This window comes from Scleropages formosus, chromosome 18 (genome assembly GCF_900964775.1).
Source record: "Scleropages formosus chromosome 18, fSclFor1.1, whole genome shotgun sequence".
Classification (NCBI taxonomy): domain Eukaryota; kingdom Metazoa; phylum Chordata; class Actinopteri; order Osteoglossiformes; family Osteoglossidae; genus Scleropages; species Scleropages formosus.
This window is the reverse complement of record NC_041823.1, coordinates 10228793-10251433: the sequence shown is the minus strand read 5'-3', so window position 1 is coordinate 10251433 and position 22641 is coordinate 10228793. Positions and strand designations below refer to the sequence as shown.

General features: G+C 43.8%; 1 protein-coding gene across 1 annotated transcript in view; it reads left to right on the top strand.

Annotated features, from left to right (window-relative positions):
* LOC108940524 (exostosin-1a-like) overlaps window positions 1-18683 on the top strand; it is a 52615-nt gene extending 33932 nt beyond the window's left edge. Inside the window, exons 2-11 of the mRNA XM_029259932.1 lie at window positions 2955-3048; window positions 7252-7359; window positions 9724-9843; window positions 10590-10722; window positions 12258-12376; window positions 12986-13081; window positions 14975-15064; window positions 15323-15483; window positions 15738-15909; window positions 17044-18683. Of these exons, the coding sequence (XP_029115765.1) occupies window positions 2955-3048; window positions 7252-7359; window positions 9724-9843; window positions 10590-10722; window positions 12258-12376; window positions 12986-13081; window positions 14975-15064; window positions 15323-15483; window positions 15738-15909; window positions 17044-17229 (1279 nt within the window). The 3' untranslated portion in view covers window positions 17230-18683. The remainder of the gene's footprint in view (window positions 1-2954; window positions 3049-7251; window positions 7360-9723; window positions 9844-10589; window positions 10723-12257; window positions 12377-12985; window positions 13082-14974; window positions 15065-15322; window positions 15484-15737; window positions 15910-17043) is intronic.
* The last annotated feature ends 3958 nt before the right edge of the window (window positions 18684-22641 follow it).

Here is a 22641-nt window from a genome sequence, read left to right as displayed (position 1 = left end):
CAGTGGTCATGCAGCTCGATTGTGTTTGCCTTACACCACAATTTGCTCACTTGATCCAAAATCAAAGTGAGACCAGGTTGGCCGGCTAACTCCGTGCCGTTCTGTACTATCCGACTCCGTCACGTCTCGTCTCGTTTCCCCTCCTCTGAAATCAGGAATAAGAACCTTCTTGAGGATGCGTATGTTCTTTTAAAATCTGCAGTGCAGTCAGAACTGAAAAGTGATTGTTTACTCCTTTTAGATTTAATAATAGTAGTATTATTATAACGTGGCATAGCAAAAGCAGCCTCCTTGAGGCAACGTGCAAACTAATATGGCATTCGTTCCCACGATACCTGGTACCAGGCAGATGTAAACGCTGGGCTGCTAGTAGCAAAAATGAAAACGGGGTGCTGACAGAGAGAGTTGAATAAAATTCGCCGCATATGCAAATGGAACATTTCATATCTGCTAAATATTGATCAGAAATCAGACTTAAAGGTATGAATTCAATGGGTTTGTAGAGGTGAAGCGTTTCCTCCAGGTGTTCTGGTTTCCTCCCACAGTTATGCGTATCAGGTTGACCGGTCGCTCTAAATTCCCCATTTTGTGTGCGTGTGGCTGCCTGCCCTGCAATGGACTGGTGTCCCGTCCAGGGTGTTTTCTACGTAGCCTTGCACCCCGGACATACGTTGAATCCGTTTGACGCTTTCCCTCCGTTTCTCGGCTGTGTCCCTTGGCTGCCGCTTACCTGGGTTTGCATCAACTGGCGCGTAATGACAACCTGGTGGCGCCGGGGAGCGCGGATAAATCGCGGAACATCTCCTTAACCAGCTGTCGTCGACGTTGTCCTTACAGTGGGCGGCGGAGCGCTTACGAGCGCTTGGGCCAAGGGTGCAGGCTGTTGGCGATAAGAGAGGGATGGCAAACCGGTGGCTCTCCGTAATAGTTTTGTTGCAGAACAGCGAGAATCCGCTGAACTCTATTACCCACTTGGCCGAGCATCGCTACTGCGAGTGGTTCTGTTATTTATTTATTTGTTTATTTATTTATTTATTTTTAAACTTCTTACATGTAAACACCAGTGTTTCTTCAGTTTACTTAGTCTTCTGGTTTATTTAATGATTCCAGGCAGCAGGTAAGTACCAGCCTTCGGTGTGCAAAGCCGTGTCCAGGATACACGCTAGTGCATCAACATACAAACCGCGTGATGCCAAATGTAATTTTTGTGACTAGTGAAGTATTGCTGGGTTACCGTAATAGGGCCTTTGGGGGCCTTTTGAAAACAGCTGTGTTGTCTTATCAGTGTGGTATTCTTCCCAAACCTAAAGGGGTGACAAGGAGAGGTAAAAGTATACATCATATTCACAAATGCCAAATACGAGGAGGACGTGCAAACCGTACGCTCGCGGAGCCGCATTTGAACCTGCGCCTAAATGTGGAGATCGGGGGGAGCGAGGAACCGTCGTTACCCGCCGCACCACCGAGCGGATCGATCTTGGAAGACGGGAGTTTTAGTCTGATGAGGACATCGCACGTCACAGATTTTATTCCGTGATGGGCTGGCTTTATTATAGCTGTCGGGGCCTCCCTGTCGGCCTAACTGCCGCCATTAACACGCTAATTTAGTACGTTACTGCTGCATCATACGAGGCGTCGCGTTACGCAGTCGAGTTCTGCTCATATTTGAAGCGCTCGCTCGTGAACGCCCAGCAGTTCCCATCCTTAATAGTCGCAAAAAAATTTTGTTTCAATAATGGGGTCTTTGTGTAAGGAAGTGGAACTTGGCAGTAATTATATTTACATTTATTCAATTAGCTCATTTTTTTTCTTTTCCCTGCAAAGCGACTTAGAACGTTAAGGTACTTACAATCATTTACCCATTTATGCAGCTGGGTAATTTTACTGGAACAATTTCAGGATAAGTACCTTGCTCAAGGGTACTACAGCCGAAGGTGAGATTCGAACCTTCGACCTTTTAGGTCCACTGCCAGAAACGTTAACCAGTACGCTGCCAGCTGTAATTAATTTTGAAAAGTTCTCTTTAGTAGGAGATGTTCAGGATTGTGCTGAAGCTGCTCTCCTACACAGCAGGTAGAGCACCAGTGACAAGTTTGAGTCCGCTTGGGCTACATCTGTATGGGACGAACTGGGCGGGAGACGGCGAAAGCAAAGCAACACTCGAGGAGCCTACATCTGTCCGCAGGAAAACACATTTACATTCGTTACGTCGGCTTTCTTCGAAGCGACTTGGAGATCCGCTCATTTATATAGTTGTGTATTTTTACTCTATCAATTCAGGGTAACTTCCTTGGTCAAGGGTAGTACAGCAGGAGGTGGGATTGGAACCTGGGCCTTTTGGGTCTGAAAGCAGCAGCACTAACCACTGTGCCACCTACTGGTCCCTTGCTTTTTCTTTGCATTAGAAGCCCAGCACTGCCGTCACACTTGACTTTCCAGTCAATGATGTTCAACACAAAATATAGTCTACTGCCATGAGCCGAGTGAAGAACGCCACAAGAGGTACGCTCTCATGTATGTGACCACGAGCTGGTGTGTGAACTTGGCACGCTGTAATTTCCTTCTTTACTCCGGGCTTCTGACTGTTTGCTTGCGTTGGCTTTGCTCGTTGCCCGTTCGGTCAGCCGCCGCCTTGTCTGCGTCCCCGTGGGCGAAGGGGTTCGGGCGTTGGGCTCGTTGAGGTCACCTGGCAGCCCGCTTGACTGTGGGGCCAGTTTTGGCAACCTCGGTGGAAAGGTGCCTGGAGCGACAGCTGGAACGCTGGAAAAGGAGCCTGAATCCTGCCGGGACGGTGGGGATTGAGGGTGTCAACAGCCGGGTGAAGGTGATGGGCATCGTCGGCAGCAGAGGGAGCAGAGGGAGCAGCTAGGTGCAGTGTTCCAACAGGCAGGGTACTGATGTAGAAGGTGCTGGAGCTGGTGAGATTACCTTGCTTTTTAAATTCACCTTTACAGGTACGACTACAAAGAGATGCTGCACAACTCCACTTTCTGCCTGGTGCCCCGGGGACGTCGGCTCGGCTCCTTCCGCTTCCTGGAGGCTCTGCAGGTGAGGAGAGACTTAAGACGCGCAGTCGCACAAATGAACATGCGCGCACGCCCCAAAACAATACGGCAAGTTAAAGAATTGGATGTAAATGTGACTTAATTGGAAGTTCCTTGTTCAAGACCCGGGTGGAAATTTTGCTTTACTACTTTCTGGTCTGAAACATATCTGTTAGACACCAATGTCCATTTATTCACAATAAACAGATATGTACTTATAAGGACAAACAAAATCCATCCTAACAGTGAATGGGGGTTTTCTGCCATTAATTCTGTTTACAGATTATTATTGTCAACCTCTATGTCTTTCTCTGAGGTGCCTTATTTTATACAAGCAGCTTTAGAGTGATTTTACCCATTTATATGGTTGGGAAAATTTTACCATATCCACTCAAGGTAACCATCACAATCACCATGATGACAATCATGACCACCACCAAGAGTGGGATTTGAACCCTGGGAATTCAGATAACCACTACACTGCCTACTGTTGTACCCTTGCCCTCAGTTGTTCCAGTACAACATCTAGTTGTATAAGAAGGAATTCCCAATCTTATTTAGTGACTTACATTTTTAAGCTACTTGCAGTGATTTACGCAATTTACAAAGCGGGGTAATTTTAACCCAAGCAATTCAGGATAACTACCTTTTCTGATGGGTACAGCAGCAGGAGGTGGTATGAGAACCTCTATCCTTAAACTTCAGGGAGACAACTGAAAACGACCCTTTCTTCCCCAGTGCTAGCTAAGCAATGTAAAAATAAAAAAATGGATTGAAAACCCTCAGAATCATAGTTGAGGAGTGACACTAGCCTACTAAATTCTGTTGCTTAGCGCTCCGACCCTTGGTTTTTTTGCAGATGTCTCTCCTAACCCTGATCAGTGTTCCTCTGTTCAGTTACGAACCAGCATGTCTCAGGCTTTTAATTGGCGATAACGCCATCGTCACTCGTCCCAACAAACCTCAGCGGGACTGCCCGCTGGCAGCGCCGGTGCGTTATTGACCTGTCGCCTGGGAAACGGCAGTCTTAACTGTTCCCTAGCCGTGAGCGACCGTGCCACAATTCGGTCCTCCTAACGTTTTCTGTTTTGGGATGAAAACAATTGAAAGGTGCAACATTAAGCAGGTTGACTCTTTATTGTCATATTCCACGTCAATCCTCAACGTGATATAGTTCCCTAATAAGGTACAGACAATGCAAATTTAGATGTTAACATTAAATGAGGACATGTCTGCTGGAAAACAATGCTTTTTCACCTCTGCACAGTTAACCACCAGTGTGTGTGTGTGTGTGTGTGTGTGTGTGTGTGTGTGTGTGTGTGTTTTTTTTGTGTTTGTTTTTTTTGTGTGCAGTCACGTACTTTTATACAGGCGAACTTGAATAATTGTCCCCAGACTGCTTTTTGTCAACTCTGTGACATTTTTATTTATTAAAAAAAAAGACGCCTCAACTTATAGTAAAATAAGGAATGAAGGGCTTGTGTATTTGACTCCCCCTGTTATGTGCAACATTCTGAGCAATGATAGGAGAGCACACTTCAAGCTTGCCAAAAGATTTTGTTTTTTGGGACGGATGCGTTTCGGTGGGAAAGCTTTCTTCAGCTTATTCATTTTGTACATCTTAAGATGCTTTTAGACACATAATCAGTGACATCATTTGGGTTCACTGTGTGTTTGGGTCTTTCATCATGAGATACCATCGCACAGGTTACATGGGTTGATCAAACCCAAGCTTGTGTCCAGGAAGTGCTGCCCTTAACCCAAAGCTCATCACTCTTGATCTAATGTTCAGGACTCCTGGTGCCAGTGCTTGGTTTGCTGAGTTGGCTGAGTTGATTGACTTAGGAAGGCCACTTGGGTTTCCAGCCACCGTCACGGAAACATCCGAGGCTAGACGTTGCGGTGCTGTTGGAAACCTATAAGCAAGTAATCTTGTTTTAGCTTACGGTTCCTTTGGAAGAATCAATTGAAGAAGCCAATGAAAGAAAGATGGTGAGATAAGAGGAACTGCTGGAGTAGTACTGCTCAAAATGCTACAGGGTAAGGTGTGTGTCCACTGAAGTAGCTGCAGGGATTTGTAGGGAAGTCTCTGTATAGGGCCATAATGTGTTGGGTCTCGCAGGCAGGTAGACTGAGGAACAGCTTCTTTACCAGAGCTGTGGCCTCCATCACGCCCACCCTGCCCAAGCAGAGAAGTGAGCAGTCGATTGACCTACCTTTTTATGTTCTTTCTGCTGCTATTGTTCTGAGGGCTGCTACACAAAATTTCATTGCATTGCATAAAATGACAAAGTATCTTCTCTCTAGGGGAGGAAGGGTATGAAAGTTGTTACTGGGGCTGTGGACAGGGCTTCCACGTGGCTTCGGAGCAGGTGAGGTGAGCCGTGGGTTCAGGGTAGCGCTAAACGTACGCCGGCCGGTGTCCGGTCAACCCTGGTCGGGTCACCTGGGCGAGAGTGTCGAAAGACTCGAAACACCCAGTGACTTCAGGTTACGTTACTGATGTGTTTATATGTCTCTCAAGATGCGCAGTGCTAGTAAAATGTGGGAATGCCTGGGCTACGTTGTGTGGGACAGGCCGGACAGAAGAGTGAAAGCAACTGAAGACGCGAGCGTCGTGCATTTCTGGGGACTCCTGCAGAAGCGCTGGGAAGACATGGGGCCTCATTTCCTCAACAGTCTCGTTCACTGAATGCATTGAGAGAAAACTATTCACCCGCTTTTTACTCACATTGCATGTAATCAATACACCTCATTATTTCCGTGGTAATGCGTGATATCCAGGCATACCTTGATGCTGATGTGACGGTCACTGCCGTCAACCAGAAGTGCACCACCACCCCTCCACATGGAGCAAGGTCACCTGAGATATTGCAGAGGATGACAAGAAGCTAACGCAAATCCACCTCCACGCTCGGGCTCATTAACATTGCGTTTCTCCCACGGTGTTTCCAGTGATTTAAAACTTCTCCGAGATCATCTTTCGCCTTTTCGCAAACTTTCCGCAGCGTTGCCGCAGACGGCGGCGGGGTAATGACTCAGCCTCCGTCTTTCGTGCGGATCCTTGTTCTCTCCGGCACTTATTGCAGACCTGCTGATCTGTGCTTAGTCAGCCGATGGCGGTGTTTACTTTCTGCAGGACTTCTGTCAAAGTAGCCGTGGTGCAAGCGGACACAGCGAGAGGGGAGGGAATCGGGCTTCGTACCAGCTGCTTTCCTTGCCATGTGGCGTTTTGGTTTTCTGCAATTTTCCCGATTCCTTTTTACATCTGATCTCCAAGTGGAATTCGGTTTGCAATGTGAAATGGCAACATAGTTTTTAGTCTAACTAATGTATTTAATATTGTCTCACCAGCTACACCTATTTGTGTTTAATCGTGCTGCTACCATGTTAATAATTGTAACAGTAATTGAGTAGTTTTACTGTTTAGGTAGTATTTATTTGTGGTTTTCTTGAGACTTTACTATATGCTTACTTCTACCTCTCATATTGTTCTGAATTTTGAGTGAGTAAGCGTCACCCCTCATATGAGATTCATTGTATGTGCAAGTATACTTGGCCAGTAGTCTTACCGTACATTTTAAGCAAGGTGGATCTTGTGAAATTACGGTTAAGATTTAGAGGTTTATTCCACAGCTGGTGGCATTCTCAGAATTCTTAGTATAATATGTCCTGGGGCGGCAGGTGGTGTAACGATTATACTCTTCGGTTCGAAGCCGAATGACTTAGGTTCAAATCCCTGCTCCTGCTATGGTATACCAGATGTATTACATTTACCTTTATTCATTTAGCGGATGCTTTTCTCGAAAGTGACTTGCAATGTTAAAGTTAGCATTATTACAAGCTTACAATAACGTAGCCATTTATACAGCTGGGTAATTTTTACTATAGCAATTAAGGGTAAGTACCGTGCTCAAGAGCACTGGAGGTGGAGGTGGAGATTGAACCTGCGACCTTTTCGATCCAAAAGCAGTAGCTCTAACCATTACGCTACTAGCTGTCCCTACTGTATAAATTGGAAACCAACTTTATAAACTGGTAAATAATTTTAACTTGCTTAGTGTACAGTTTAACATTGTGTGTCACCTTAGACAAAGGCATCAGCTAGATGAGTTAATGTAAACGGTAGTTGTTAATTTTGTTGGGTCAAACTTTTGGCAGTCCTCATGTGTGACTCACACGTGGCGCTCGCTCCATCTGCGTCCAGGCGGCCTGCATCCCTGTGGTTCTGAGCAATGGCTGGGAGCTTCCGTTCTCTGAGATCATGGACTGGAACATGGCTGCTGTCATCGGGGACGAGAGGCTGCTTCTTCAGGTGGGAGCCGCGTCCGACTCGCACGCAACCGGCAACCTTTCGCCCAGCCTTCATTTGTATAGTAAAAGACCCCTTTCCATTCTCCTACAAGTAAATGGCCTGATTCAGATTCTTTCCATTTTTCTGACTGTCTTACTATTATATACAGTACATGGATCCCCCGTTACACGTGCCTAATTTGTTCCTGAAAATAGTCCATATACCGAGACTGTAAATTGGCCGGTCCTTTCCTATGATTTTAAATGGGGGGAAGAGATGTGTTCCTGAACTTTATGGACATGCCCAAACATGTTGTGCATTTGCACTTTATGTAGTCCTGCATGCTGTCCTGTGTTGCGCCATCGTCCCCGGAGAAATGACATTTCATTTCACTGTATACAGGTTATATAGAGGAATGACATAAAAACCACCTGAACTTGAAAAATATGTCCACAAACACTTTATTTAATAAAAAAAAAAAAAAAAAAACTCAAGAAATGGTAATCAAAACATTAGGATGATAAGCTATTAAGAGTAAACAAGAAGGAAATTAAGACTAAATTAGGAACTCTGATTATTTACTAAACTACTGTACAGTAAGCGCACATGAACGTATGAAAGACACACAAAGTACATTTATTCATGTTTCAGACACATTTCTCCAAAGCTTAGAAACCAATACAGCAGTGTGTTACACAAACAGAAGAAAAGATTTGGATGCAGACACGTGATTTGTGAGGACAGTCAACTTGTCACGTACCACTGTATAAATCAGTGCACATTACACAAGTAGCTGAGTGTAGGCCTTTACATTATTAAAAAGAATTGTTTAAAAATTAAGCATAACAAACATACACATTTATCGCGCACTTACGAAATCAGGGGAGAAGTGAGTCAGAAAGAGGTGAGTTTTGAGAGCCCTCTAAGATGTAGAGAGGTGCGTGAACAATTCAAAAAAAAAAAAAAAAAAATTCTCAATTCTAATAAAATAACTTGAAAACAATGCAAAATTAAGAAGAGGTTATCTTACATTAAGAAGTCTGTGCCTTATTGACTCATTACTTGTACATAATTGGGGAAAAGTCTGCTCCAAACACCCTAAAAAACAGTACCTAATACCAGGAGTAGTCGGTCTGAATATCGAACATTGGTACAACTTTTCTAAGGCCGTTATACCAAAAGTCTGTAAGCCAGGATTCTGTATAGTGGGGTATACCTGTACTTTGAGCCCATTATATAGGAATAAAGTGCATTTATGGATTCTTGTATGGATGCCGTCAAAAGTATGAGTACACTGTACAACACTTGATTGGGATCCAGTGATAGATTTAAAAAAAAAAAAAAAATTAGTTTAAAGCAAATAGTGCAGTGCCAGTGAAAAGTCTAAGGTTACACCATACTCTTTTAAATGTATTTTTTATTGGTCCCAGTCAAAAAGAACCTGTCCAGGATATGAGAAATCTTTTATTGGGTTATCTTAATTTCCTCCTCCTCTCTCCAGTTGGAACATGGTATATTAGCTCAGGCACACTGGATATTAATTTACTTTATTGAGCCAGACGCCGGCAGATTTGACTGGCATCATGGACATGCAAAACTGACACAGATCGGTATTTAAGCTAATCAGAAAAGGCAGTAGCATCCCCCTTTGCCCTTCCCTTCTGGCTGATGCATTTAATATTTCATTGGAAATTGAGCCTGATTTTTGTCCGATTCATGAACGAAGGCTGTGTGATGGATTAAACGAGCATGCTTTGCAGCACTGCCCTCAGGAATAAGTTGAGAAGTCCCAACAAGGGTATGATGGCAGCCTCGCTTAACACCACATCAGTTTCTTCTCACCTGCATTGCACTTACTGCATCACCCGTTGGCCGTTACTTTGCTAGCGTTTCCAGGAATGATCAAATTATTAATTTTCCTTGCTATTAGGGAATATGCCGTACTTTACCAGCATGATCAGGATTAAATTTACATTAACAGCGTCGTGGATGTTAAACTGAGGAATACAGATGTCAGCATGTGGACGTATTCATTTACTTAAGCAGAGTGTTGGCTCGTATTAAACCAAAGACACGTTTCCTTATTCCTTTGGAATATTTGTCCTGCAGATCTGCAGTGTGATTATAAATGTTGAGAACAAACCAGTCGTGACCCGCCGCTCTCCACCCCAGTCCTAGCAAATTGTCACGACTGCCTTTACCCACAACCCCAGTACTGAGGGAGGAGACCAACTTGGATCGGGTGGGGTCGTGATTAGTTCACTTCAACATACTGCCGCCCATCGAGACCTGGGGCGAGAAACACCGCGCAAGACCAGGGCCACCGTTGAGCGGTGCCTGAGACGCAACATCGGTTCGGATCCCTGAGCATCCATCTCCTTCCAGATCCCCTCCATCGTCCGGACCATCCGCCCGGAGAAAATCCTGGCTCTGCGGCAGCAGACGCAGTTCCTGTGGGAAGCCTACTTCTCCTCTGTGGAGAAGATCGTACTGACCACCCTAGAGGTGAGTTACAACCTTAACCCACGAGTGACCTGTTGACACCAAATAACAAGAGTTGGATTCTGCTAAATAACAAGCAGCTCCAATACGCGGATGGGCATTTCTATTTCTATGGGAGCTATGCTTTTTTTTGACCTTGAGCTGATCTTCTGAACACGATTTTGTCAGTTTTCACAGGCATCAGAGTCACCGCTGTGTTCGTTGTTAAATCGCACTGTTCTTTCATAACCGGGCTATTAAAAATGTTAAGTCTTAGCAGATGTTTCGTTTGTTACTCATGCTAGGTGTGGGTGGCTGTCCTGAAATCACTTCTATTGAAAGTGCTTGTGTTCCGCATGTAAGGCATGTACCGGTTTTTACTTCAAGGCACAAGACGTCGTCTTGATAGAAAAAGGGGAAAATAATTCCTCAGGCCTTGGACAAAATGACGGTCTGAAGCGGTATTGACTGTCAGAGTGCCGAAAAGGGAGAGAACCAAGAAGTGAGCTCTTTATCCTGTCACTGGCATCTCATTTGCCACGGGCTTTGACTCTTTTTTTTTAAGTTTTAATTAATGACCTTGAAACTTACTCAAAATACTCTGAGGTGGTGTGTATGCTATATGTATGGCAGCTGGCCGTCTCCCCGTCTCGTGCCTTTCCTCGTGCGATAGCCGTTACCGTGCCGGGGTCACCGCGCCTCGTGTCGCCGGCAGCCTCCCCGCAAACCCCAAAACCATGCTAACCGGGTCTCTACCCCCTTTCCCCCAGATCGTCCGAGACCGGGTCCTCAGGCACGCGTCTCGCAGCAGCCTCATGTGGAACAGGCTTCCCGGGGGGCTGTTTGCCCTGCCACAGTACTCCACCTACCTGGGAGACTTCCCCTTCTACTACGCCCAGCTGGGTGAGTCCCACCTGGTGGAGGGAACCGCTCTTTACACCGTGACAGGTGGCCAGGAGTTCGGAGCGTACCGACGCGTTTCGAGTTGGGTCGCGTGAAGATTGCTGTACGTCAAATTCACCTTCATACCTGCGGATGCAAATTATGTTGCTTCGGCCAGTTGCTTTAAGTAAAGTCTAAATATCATAGCCACGGTATTGTGAAAAGTCCTGATTCAGTGGTACGATAGGTGAACCCCGCTGCATATTTCAAAATATATCTTTCTGGTCACCCAGGCAAATTTTTTGCTACAACGCTGCATTATAGCCTAAATATAAATGTTACATAAATAGATTTATTTTAAAAAAAAAAAAAAAAAAAAAAAAAACTTGGCTTTTGAAGGTTTTGTTTGTATTTTGCTGTCCTGAAATGCTCTGCTTGAGGAAATGAGGGGCGAACGCAAAGGTTAAGAGAAGCCTTTAAAAACAACGCTCAGCGACGCGTACGTGACTGATGCGTGGGACGACAGTATTTATGCATCTATTTAGGTACGAGGTAATGGTGAGTGTTTTTGAAGTAACAATTAAGGCGCTGCCTTCCTTCAGCTCGCCGTAATGACTGCAAGGGGGTCGTCGATGCTGCTCGTTGAAGTAGAGCAACCGAAGCGAGAGGAGATCAAAGCTGCTTTAAAAATTGCACTCAAGTATTGCCACTCGGCTTTAATTTCGTTTACTTCCGTTGTTTCGTTTTCAGATAATGCGGCGAAAAAGTTCCCCAGTATTTACTTGGTATTCTTATTCAGGGGGTGTTTAAGTGATATACTGTATACGTACAAGTGTTATTATTGTTAACATGATTGTTATTGTAGCTGCTTCTGAAATGCCTTACTGTCATACGTCTTGGATGCTTGAAGTAGTTTGATAAAGGCTGTCATTTTTCTATACTGTATACAGGCACTCCTCGCTTAACGACCGAGTTCCGTTCCTACGGTTAGGTCGTTAAGCGAATTGGTCGATAAGCGAGGAGCCGCTCCTTACCGATATTTCAAGCATACTGTACTCTCTATTGGGTTTGTGTCAATCATCTTTAGATATTGTTTTATGTCACCTTTGCCCCATTTATAGCATTTTCAGTATATTTATAGTATATTTTTAGTATATTTTCGCCGATGTCTTGTACTACGGGGTGCGCAATGACGTATAAATTTATAGACGAAATATGTAGTCTTGGAGATTGCGAACGCTGGTGTAGCGAATACTTGACCGGCTGCGGGAACGAGAATGAGACTGAGAAAGGGTGATGCGAGATGAGATGGTTGACGCCGTTTCCACGACCAAAGTTCTTGTACGGCGTACAATACCGACTGGTCGAAGAGAGCTGGTCGTAAGTCCGCGTGGTCAATAAACAGGTAGGTCGTTAAGTGAGGAGTGCCTGTACTGGTTTATTTAGTAAATGATATTGTAACATGCAGAGGATGATTATGATGATAATAGCAGAAACGGTTACAACCGACTGACTAATCGGCACGTCTGGTATTTTTGCTCTCGGCCGTGCCGCAGGAACCAGACCCGAGCGCAGGTTCACCGCGGTCATACACGTCGTCACGCCGCTCGTCTCCCAGTCTCAGCCCATCCTGAAGCTCCTGGCTGCTGTTTCCAGATCCCAGTACTGCGCTCAGGTAGCGCAGCTTGTCTCCGTCTGACACGAATTACTCTACGTGCACCTTTATAATACTGCATTTCTGTGTGACGCTTTTGGATGCGTGCTTAAGAAGCCGTACTGCTGAAACTCGTTGTTTTGTGGCCTCTTCCAAAGTATATTGCTAAGAAATGTCTTTAAATAAAGAAAAGTGCTTTTCCACGCTTGATGAAATAAACAGATTGTTTTTAAATATTCAGTCCTCTAGTATCAAAGTCAGGAAGATGTAATTATCTAGGCCTCCCGTTGGCATGTTGGCCACACTTGAATACTTTGTGATTTATTACCATTGCTTGTTTTGAATTTATTTTGCTAGTTAAATGTACATGCTGGGGGAATTGTATATATGAATCTGTATATAGAAATAAATGCATATATACACATTATATATATATATATATATATATATATATATATATATATATATAACATGCATGTGTGTGTATATTCAGTGTTCAACTGTTTTCACCATTTTAACAGAACTTTACTATATATTAAAAGTAATAAAAATATAGGTTATGCTACCCTCTGACCCCCTTCCTTATCCCAAATGCTAAATTCATCTTGACCCCCTTCTGACTGGTAACAGATCCTCATCCTGTGGAACTGCAACAGGCCCCTCCCCCCCAAGCACCGCTGGCCTCCCACTGCTGTGCCGGTCACTGTCCTCGAGGGACATGGGAAGGTGAGGCGCCCCGGCAGGCTCCGTGCCGCGCCAGTCTTTACATCCCTTTTCTCCAAAGCAGCAGACAGCTCCGAGTGAACAAAGTACATTTCATCAACAGGCAAAGAAGTCCACTTTCAGTCACATGATTGTCGAAGTACAGCCCTTAAGTCCAACACCACTATTTTTGCCTGCACGCGTTGCACGTGTAGCTGCGTATAGAATTGACAGGAAGCAAAGATGTCATTTGTGGGGCAGTTCGGAGGTCTGTGATCCGGAGAACTGCGTCTTGGAGATATGTTTTGAGACCCTTCTTGAAGGGGAATATGCAGCGCAGGTACTGGAGCACTTCAGGGTCGGTACAGGCAGGGACTGGGGCTCGAACCTGCAACCTTTAAGCTGCATGTTCTTAATCGCTACACCACATGCTGTCACACACATTGTGTTGCAGGCCTGCCTCTACAGGTAATTGTATACCCATAACTTCATTCATTCATTGACACCACTTATCCAAGGAGCCTTGTTGTGACCTGGAGCTATTTCCACATAAGGTGCAAAATACCGTGGAAGGGATGTCAGTTCATCTAGTTACACACACACACACACACACACACACACACACACACACACACACAGAGGCAAATGCATCATAGATAAATTACCTAAAGTGTGTGTGTGGGTACACTGGGGAAGAACACGAGGAGAACACCATGCAAAGACTGAATTTGCCTCTGCAGTCCTTGAGCTCAACCACTGAGACCTCATGCCGTCCAGGAAAGTGTTCGCTCCTGTAAATTAATTGCTTTCTGTTCTCGAGCAGAACCCATTGCTGAGCAAATGTTTTCATCCAGTGAGACTTGCGCAGTCTCTCACATTTTGCTTTGTCCTGGCAGCGTGTCTCGGTGAGCAAGCAGAGTTGCCCAGGAAAGGGTACAACAGCAGTTTCCGTAGCAGGACTTGAAATGCCCGGTTCTGACAAGGTCGCTTTCTGCTGCCCTTGTCTGGGAGATGGGTGTCTGTCGGTGAGACGAGAGCCGAGGAAGGGAAAGGATCCATCGGCGGGTTTTCCTAGGAGAACCGGCTGAAGGACGCGCACGATTCCCGGTATCGGGAGCAGTTGGCACAAAACAGAAATAAGAGCAGGGAAGGGAGGAGGAGGAGGATCTCTTTCGGTGGCGAGAGGAAGAGCGCGCTCTGGATTGCAGAAAGGTTTAAGATAAGCGAGGGGCTGTGATTCAGACTGGACACCGAGGCAGGAGCTGTCACGAGCTGCACGGTCGAAGGCTTTGAGAGCGGAGGGGCGCAAACGGCGAGCAAAAATGGATGGCAGGGAAGAGGTTTAATGGGAAACGGCTCTGAGCAAAGAATGTGTTTATGAGAGAGGGAGGGTAAAGCGTATGACTTCACAGGAAATAGCCTGGGAAAGAGAGATATGTTTACAGTGCAGGGGAACGTCTGTACTGCAGGGACTTGAAAAAGGAAGGTAAAAAGGAACAAATATGTTGCGCAAGGTGTGGCTTGTATGGAGTTGCTAACAACCGAATAATACCTGAATAGAAATGCAGAAGGGATGCAAAAAATGCGCTGGGGGGACTAGTACTGTGCGTGGGTGTGTGCCACACGTTCAAAGCATGTGTTGTGTACAGATGGCACAAAACGGCGTTTCGTAGCCAAGTGAATGAATGATCGCTCAGTTTTTGAGCGCTGTACCGTGTGTATTTAAAGATGCCGTAGTTTGGTGCCGCTCGGACTTTCCTTTGTTCGCGCATTTTTTTAAGGCGTGAAATTTGAAACCTAAAACGATGGGGTTAAAGAGTAAGTTCATTAATACACGGGAGAGTCAAGCTTACGGTAGTGTTTTCCCGTACGTTATTGCAGCTGTTTGAAGGCTGTGCACTTTGCCGCCCCCTGCAGGTGATGAGCAGCCGCTTCCTGCCTTACGACACCATCGCCACTGATGCGGTGCTCAGCCTCGATGAGGACACTGTGTTGTCCACCACGGAGGTGAGTGAAGACACAGGGATGCATCTGGATGCACAATAGCCTTGAGACCTTGAAACCCTCATTCCAAAAGCACCTCGAGCGGTCAAGAACTTCCAGTTGCCCTAAAATACCATCAGGCCCCACCCTCCCCATATAGGTGGTTTTGACATAACAAGTAGTTTTCTGTTTTGGTATCAGTGAGATAAAATTGGTCAGATGGTTTAATCAGTTTTTTAAAAAAAATTTACTTCTGGGGTGTTTGTTTGCTTATTCTTGCAGGTGGATTTTGCCTTCACCGTGTGGCTCAGTTTCCCAGAAAGGATTGTGGGATACCCGGCGCGCAGTCACTACTGGGACGCTAATAAGGAGCGATGGGGCTACACCTCTAAGTGGACCAATGACTACTCCATGGTTCTCACGGGAGCTGCTCTGTACCACAAGTGAGGCAGAACAACACTGCAGTCTACTGCTGACTTTCTTTCCGTAGATCGTTTTTTTTTCCCCCCCCTCTTATTTACTTTATCGACTTAACTTACAGTTTAACCTTTTTATGTAATTGCATATTTTAATAGTTCAGTTGCGATTACTTAATCTGCTGCTGACCTGCCTAGGTGTGAATGTAAGGAAAATGGGACTGGTAAGTACATATGTTACATCTGACCCCTGTGTCTGTGGTTACACTCAAACTTTCCAGATATTACCACTACTTATACACCCATTACCTGCCTGCAAGCCTGAAGAGCATGGTGGACCAGCTGGTCAACTGTGAGGACATCCTCATGAACTTCTTGGTGTCTGCTGTCACCCGGCTGCCTCCCATTAAAGTCACGCAGAAGAAGCAGTACAAGGAAACCATGATGGGACAGGTACGTCTCGGTGAAGAAACTTTAAGTGCGGGGCATCAAGAGAGCCGTGGACTTGATTCCTGAAGGCAGCGCATTGATTCACTTGTAACCTCGGTGCTAAAATGTTTGCCGCACCATTTTCGTATTTCACATTTGCAGCTTGTATTGAAATATTGCTCGTGTCGCTTTGGATAGCTGAAACGTCAGATGGCTAGAATATGGAAAGTAAATGGAGTCAAAAGACAAAAAGAAAAGAATTTTCCAATCTGTAGTGGTATGTTTAAGGTGTTTAGTAGCACTTTTTCCTCATTATGTTTGCTATTCCATGCATTGTAATTTGTCGTTATTGGCTGTGAGCAGTTATGCTACAGTTGGCACAACATCTTTCATTGAACCATTTTTTTTTTTTTTTTTTCCGTCTTCCGTACATTTGTCTTTTATTTTTTAATGCTCATCTGCTTGGCACAGCCCTCATGGCATCTAGTCTGGAAGTACAGAGACCTTCTTTCTCTCTGTTATCTTTGTTCTTCCTGGCATTTGTCTCAAAGTGACGTCCTGTGGCTTTGGCAGATGCTCACCTTCCTTGCAGTCGTCGTCGTTGTTGTTTCCTAACTTTCACCTAAGCAAAAAAGCATGCCTTTGGTAACATACTTAAAAAGCTTAATTTCTGTGCTCGGAGCAGATTGTTTTTCCTTGAAATGTAAGAAAAAGAGGACAGAAAGTCAAAAAATGCACTTAAATAGAGCCGGCAGTGCTAGGGTTTGACGGATTTTTGTTTTTGCTCCTCGAATACAGAGGTGTTGGTCTTGATGGAGCATTTTCGAAAAATTTTGCATTATTTAAAAACTGGAGTGATGCATAACCATGCCTCCGGATGTTATTCCATATTGCGTACTTGGTGTGTAACAGCCAATACAGCTTCACTTAAGCATCATAAGACATTGTATTAGCAAAAGTACACATGGGAAAGGACAGTGCTCATAAAAACTGAAAATTACACATTAGATGGACATTTTTGGCATACTGCCTCTTTCACTGTAATTATTATCAGTAATAAAAGTGAAAGAGCACACTATTGCTGTCTATTAAACAACTAGTGGAAATCGGCATGTTTGTACCCTGCTGATCTCGTCTCGCCCCATCCCATCTCCGCAGACCTCCCGAGCATCTCGCTGGGCCGACCCGGATCACTTTGCTCAGCGCCAGACCTGCATGAACAAATTTGCCGGCTGGTTTGGCTCCATGCCCCTGGTCCACTCCCAGATGAGGCTGGACCCGGTTCTGTTCAAGGACCAAGTCTCAATTCTACGGAAGAAGTACAGGGACATTGAGAGACCCTAAAATACAGAGGACGGGGGGGACGACAAATGCAAACAGGTGGAAAACTGGAAGATCAGGGCTTGAGTGACTCGGGATTTGACAGGTGGAGCTTTGTTTGTTTTACCATCAGGATCTTTATTTTTCATCACTACAATAAACAGACAGCTGAGCCTCAACACAAAGTGTTCTGGCGGAAGTGTGGTAAAAAAGGAGGTAATGCCTCCCTGTTCGCAGCAACTCTCTCTCTGTTTAGCTATGCACGGTTAATTCAAGAAGCTATCAATTCGCCAAAAAAAAAAAAAAAAAAAAAAACTCAGTTTGCTTTTTTCTCCCCTCCTCTTTTCTCACCCAAAGCCCTGAGTCTCCACATGAGAAGCGAAAGCAGCCAGGTTTTTCCCACTGAGCCAAGACTCAGCTGTGCCTCCAACGTTTCAAAAAGGTTCCTTTTTTGAGAATCCACATAGAGCGAGCGGGGTTCTGCACGTGCACAGTTCTTGCCTTCGTGTTAGTTTTGTTTTTTTGTTAATGATCAAGTTATTTGTAGGTTTTCTTTGTGTTCTGTGCATTTTAGCTGAGTTTGGAGAGGTTGCTCTCCAATACCACATCTGCCCATCAACCCTGACGCAACTGAAAGAGCGGAGACTGTGGGCCCTGGGACCCCCTCCTCCACGTACCTGTGGGCACCGTGTCTGTTTCAGCTTCCTCCAAGGATCATCAGACCTCTTGCTCTGCAGCGTCTGGGTTACGATTTAATGAGTGTTTCATCTCCGCCCCACCACACCCGTTCCCATTTAAAACGACTTTAAAACACCTTCGATCTTCTCGCTTAATTCTCCACAACACACCGTTAAATATGTTTTCTCGATACAGGCACATTGCAGCACTTCGTGTCTTACACGTAGAGCCTGAGTTAAGTATCCCCCATCTCGCTGCCAGGACCCCTGAGGGATGGCCAAATTAATATTTTGTCATTGTCTTGTTTTTTTCCCTCTTTGTGGAATTCATTTCAAGGGACTGGTTTCAAGCAAGGACAACACTGTTATTTGTTTGTAGTGAATAAACATATATTTTTCTAAAAGCAGGGCCTTTGCTAGTCTGTGCTCAAATGTGTTGAGTGTCTGATGGCTCGGCGGCCTTCTGTGCAAGTGGCTCTTTTTTGAAGTGGTGCGATCCAGGTTTTAACCAGCAGTGAGCCAAGTTTACGTCTACACGCGCACTTTTATCATTCTTTGTCGTCTTTTCAGACATCCGACGCACCTCTTTTGATTTACGCCATAAATATCCCCAAAGAAGGACATACTACAATTTATAAGCTGACATGTTATTGTCAGATTCTTGCAAAAAAAAAAAAAAGGCTCAGCACTCACAATCTTGTTTCACACAATGTACGTGACGAGCGAAGTGACAGATTGAGCTATGATCTAACAATCTCCTTACATAACAGACAAACTGCTTTAAATTTTATGAGTAATGGGGGGGGGAACGGAGGAGTAAGTAGTCCAACTTAAGTTTCGTGACATCACATTGAAGAGATATGAGAACAATTTGGATTTGCAAGCTTAATATAACTCAGATCCTTTGCATTGTCCGTTGTATAGAAAGGAACTAACTGACTGTAAGGTATTGCTGCTATAGAATAATTCACTTCTAATTAATATTTAATTGCAGTTTAAATGACATCATTGTCTATAATATACATATTGTGGAAATTATACACAAGTTTACGTAGGGCTCGTGTCTATAAGTCATGTTACAGCAAAAGGTCCAGGCCTTACTTAGTGGTTCACGCTTGACGTTTGGTTTTTTCCGTCTTAAACCCTTCGTGCAAACCAGAGGTTAATGTAAGAAAGCCCTTTGACTTTCAGCTTAACCAAAAACGTTAAATTGTACTGATTAAGTCAAGCCGCTGTTTTTTTTTTTTTTTTTTTTTTTTTTTTTTTTTTTTTTTTTTTTTTAAAATAACACAGTTATGTTTGGATGGGCGTCTTCCCAAACTCATCTCTTTCGGACCCATTTCCCTCCCCAAGCCCCTGTAAGTTAGTCCTTCACCACCTGTTACTTTATATCTGCCTATTTTGCTATTTGTATGTCACTTCTGTAGGTAGCAACTGGAATATGCGCACCAGGGAAATGGTGGTATTAGACAAGCTGTGCTTCAATAGTTGTTTGTATGTATGTAAGCCCTTCGTCTGTTGTGGGAAATACTTCTAAATACCCCTCGTTGTATGCTGCTTTGGAGAAAAGCCTCTGCCAAATACCTAAATGTAAAATTATAGTCTGCGATAGGCTGTTCATTAGTTTTTAAGTCTTCATTCATGATGATTTGCATAAAATATTCAGGAAAAAACTGCAATATCCTTGTTTACCAGGAGTGGACTGCATATTGTATAGCTGCTGAGGTTTTTTCTTCTTTTTCTTTCTCTCCCTTCCTCCGCTGGAGGAATTCAGGAATCCAGCATAAAGTACAACCTTTCATAGTGTTTCATAGTAAATTATGCTCAATTACATTTCTGCCCTGCTGAAATCTTATGAATACGCACAAGCAGAAAGGAACACAGCCACAGGTTGTTTGAACTACAATCAGCCAGAGGATTTGGAATATTGTTTTTGCGAATGGAATGGGCTGAGTAGCCTAACACTGAACTGGTAACACAATGAATTTGTAAATCCATTTTTATGATATTGGGTAGCTGGTGTCTTTTCTTGGGGATTCCTTTCATAAACCACATAGTTAATTTAAAACTGATAAAATACTGTCAGTTGTGGGACTGTATTTTTATTTTTAGGGGGAATGGGGTGGCACAATGTGACTTTAATGAAAGACACTTGTCCTCCTTGTACTGCTTGTTTTTAAAAAGGATTTTGTTCCCATAGCTTATTTCCCTGCATAATAAGGCCATTATACTGCACTGGTAACTGATATTCCTTTCTTCTCTGCAGGAAATTGCATGGATGACTTCAACTTTTTTTTTTTTTTTTTTTTTAAAATATGACAGCAAAAGACTGGGCTAAAATTATGATTCCCTCCTACCTCTTTAATTCTTGTAATTAAATAATTTTATAGACAGAAGCTTACAGTTTTGTATTGAGTTAACAAAAATAAATATTTAATATGCCTGTTAATTGTTTTCCTTTGATATATCTATGTCATTTGAGTATATTTCCAGTATTTCAGCACTTCAGCTGAAGCATAACTCTGGCTTTAGGAAAAATGGGTCGAGACTCAAACATCATAGCCATAACGCCATTTCGGCGTTGTATAATGGACTCGATCGCTTCGACTTTAATGAACGTTTTGTGTGACGTTCGAATTTCCAGCTTGTGATAATACATGGGTTATATAGTATACGGCTGAGTGAATTTCATCAGGTTTGCCAGGTGTGCCAAGCATGTGTGGTGTACGATCCAGGGATGTGCTCTCTAGTAGCACTGAAATTTAGGCTGTTCTTGGCAGCAGCTATGTTAAATGTGCACAAAGGGACAATTAGAGACTTGCTCCTACAAATGCTTCATGTGACATGCTGATTCTCAAAGGCAACTAGAACTAATTTATTTTCTGTTCTTGAAGAAATAAAATAAATATTGCGATTTTCAGTGACCATCGCCATAAGGAGCCTGCCATTCCCTGACCAAAAAAAAATATGCTAATCTGAATCTGGGCCAGCAGTTCTTTGCCAAAGCAGCTTAATTAGATACCCATTAGACAATGTTAGTTGAATGATTTGCCTTTATTATTAAATAGCTTCTTTGTTTCATTGTCACATATATTTAATTTTGGAAAAAAGTGTCAATTAAAAATTGGCTGAAATTATGAAACCTAAAAATCTTGCCAGGTTTTTTTTTCTTACAGAGCTTTGGGAAATAAGAGAAAAATATATTTTTTTTTTTTTTTTTCGCATTCTCATGCCTATATTAACAACTGATTTTACAAGGGTCTGTTAGGATAAGTGCATTGTAAAATACCTTTGTGGCCAATTTATTAGGTACTCCTACTTGTTACCACGAACACCCTGCTCCTCTAAACAGTGGTTCTTGTGGCTGTGACTCAGTACAGTATGTAACAGCATGTAGGCAGTTTCAGTTTGGGATGGACTAGGCATTACAATAGGAAATATTTGTGATCTAAGTGATTTTGAATGTGGCATGATTGTTGTTGCCAGAGATGATGGTCCCAGTATTTCAGACGTTGATTGTGTTGGGATTTCATGCACTGCCGCATTCAGAATTTACAGAAAATGGTGCAATAAAGAGAAAACATCCCCTCAGTGGCACTTCTGTGGGCAAAAACATCTTGTTAATTAGAGGATAGAGGACATTTCAAAAACTGACAAAAAGGTTGAGTGCAAAAATAAGTTCAATAATGGGGTGCTGAAGGGCATCGCCAAACACACCGCTCATTGAATCTTGAAGAAAACAGGCTATAGAACCAGATCAACTGGCTTCCACTTTTGTCAGCCAAAAGCAAGATGATGAGGTGACAGTGGGGATCACCAGAACTGGACAACTGAAGAGTGGGGAAAAAGTTTTGCCTGGTCTGACAATTCTCAATATCTATCACAACATGTTGATGGTAGAGTCAATACTTGGCATCAGCAGCATGCTTCCAAAGATCCCTCTTGCCTTGTGTAAAAGGCACAGTGTGGTGGTGATAGTGTAAGGGTACAGGGTGAATGTTTTCTTGGCAGACAGAAGCCTTCTTAAAGCCAGTTGATCATCATTTGAAGGGCAGAGTGTACCTAAGTGTTGTTCTGGGTTGCATCCCTTGATGGGCATGCTTCTCTTTTTCAAATGAATACTTCCAGGAGAATAATGTGCCATGACGAAGTATGCGTCACATGGTTTCAAGAAAGTTCTCTTTTGTTCAAATTAGCTGTACACTCCCCGGATGATGAGTCATGAATGTTTGGGATGAGGTGGAATGGGAGTTTCATGAATGTGTGGCTGAAAGATCAGCAGGAGCTAGGTGATGCGATAGGGCTGATAAATTAACATACATGCATCTTGTTCTTCTGTACCACAGATCTTGTTTACAGGAGTCCCACAGGGGTCTGTGTTGGGTCTTTTTCCAGTTTTGTCAATACTAATGGCCAATTCACAGTGGCCTTGTAACTTTTTTTTTTTTTTTTTTTTTTTTTTGTCCATCTCCTCCCAGCTCTCACATCAGTTTATATCTGCCCAGTACTGCTACTGGATGGCTGGTTAGTCACTTCAATTTAAATTTCATCCTTCCAGGCTACCAGTTAACCCATGTCAAGGTCAGAACCCTGTCATACAGGTTCATTCCAAAAGGCATTCAAGATACACAGGACAAGATGTTACTCCCCGTGCGTATATTACAACGGCTGTACACAAGGATCCAGTCCAACCAGCATCACCACGAAGCCTCAGAGAACAACATCCACCATTGCCAACATACATCTCCATGACTCGAGG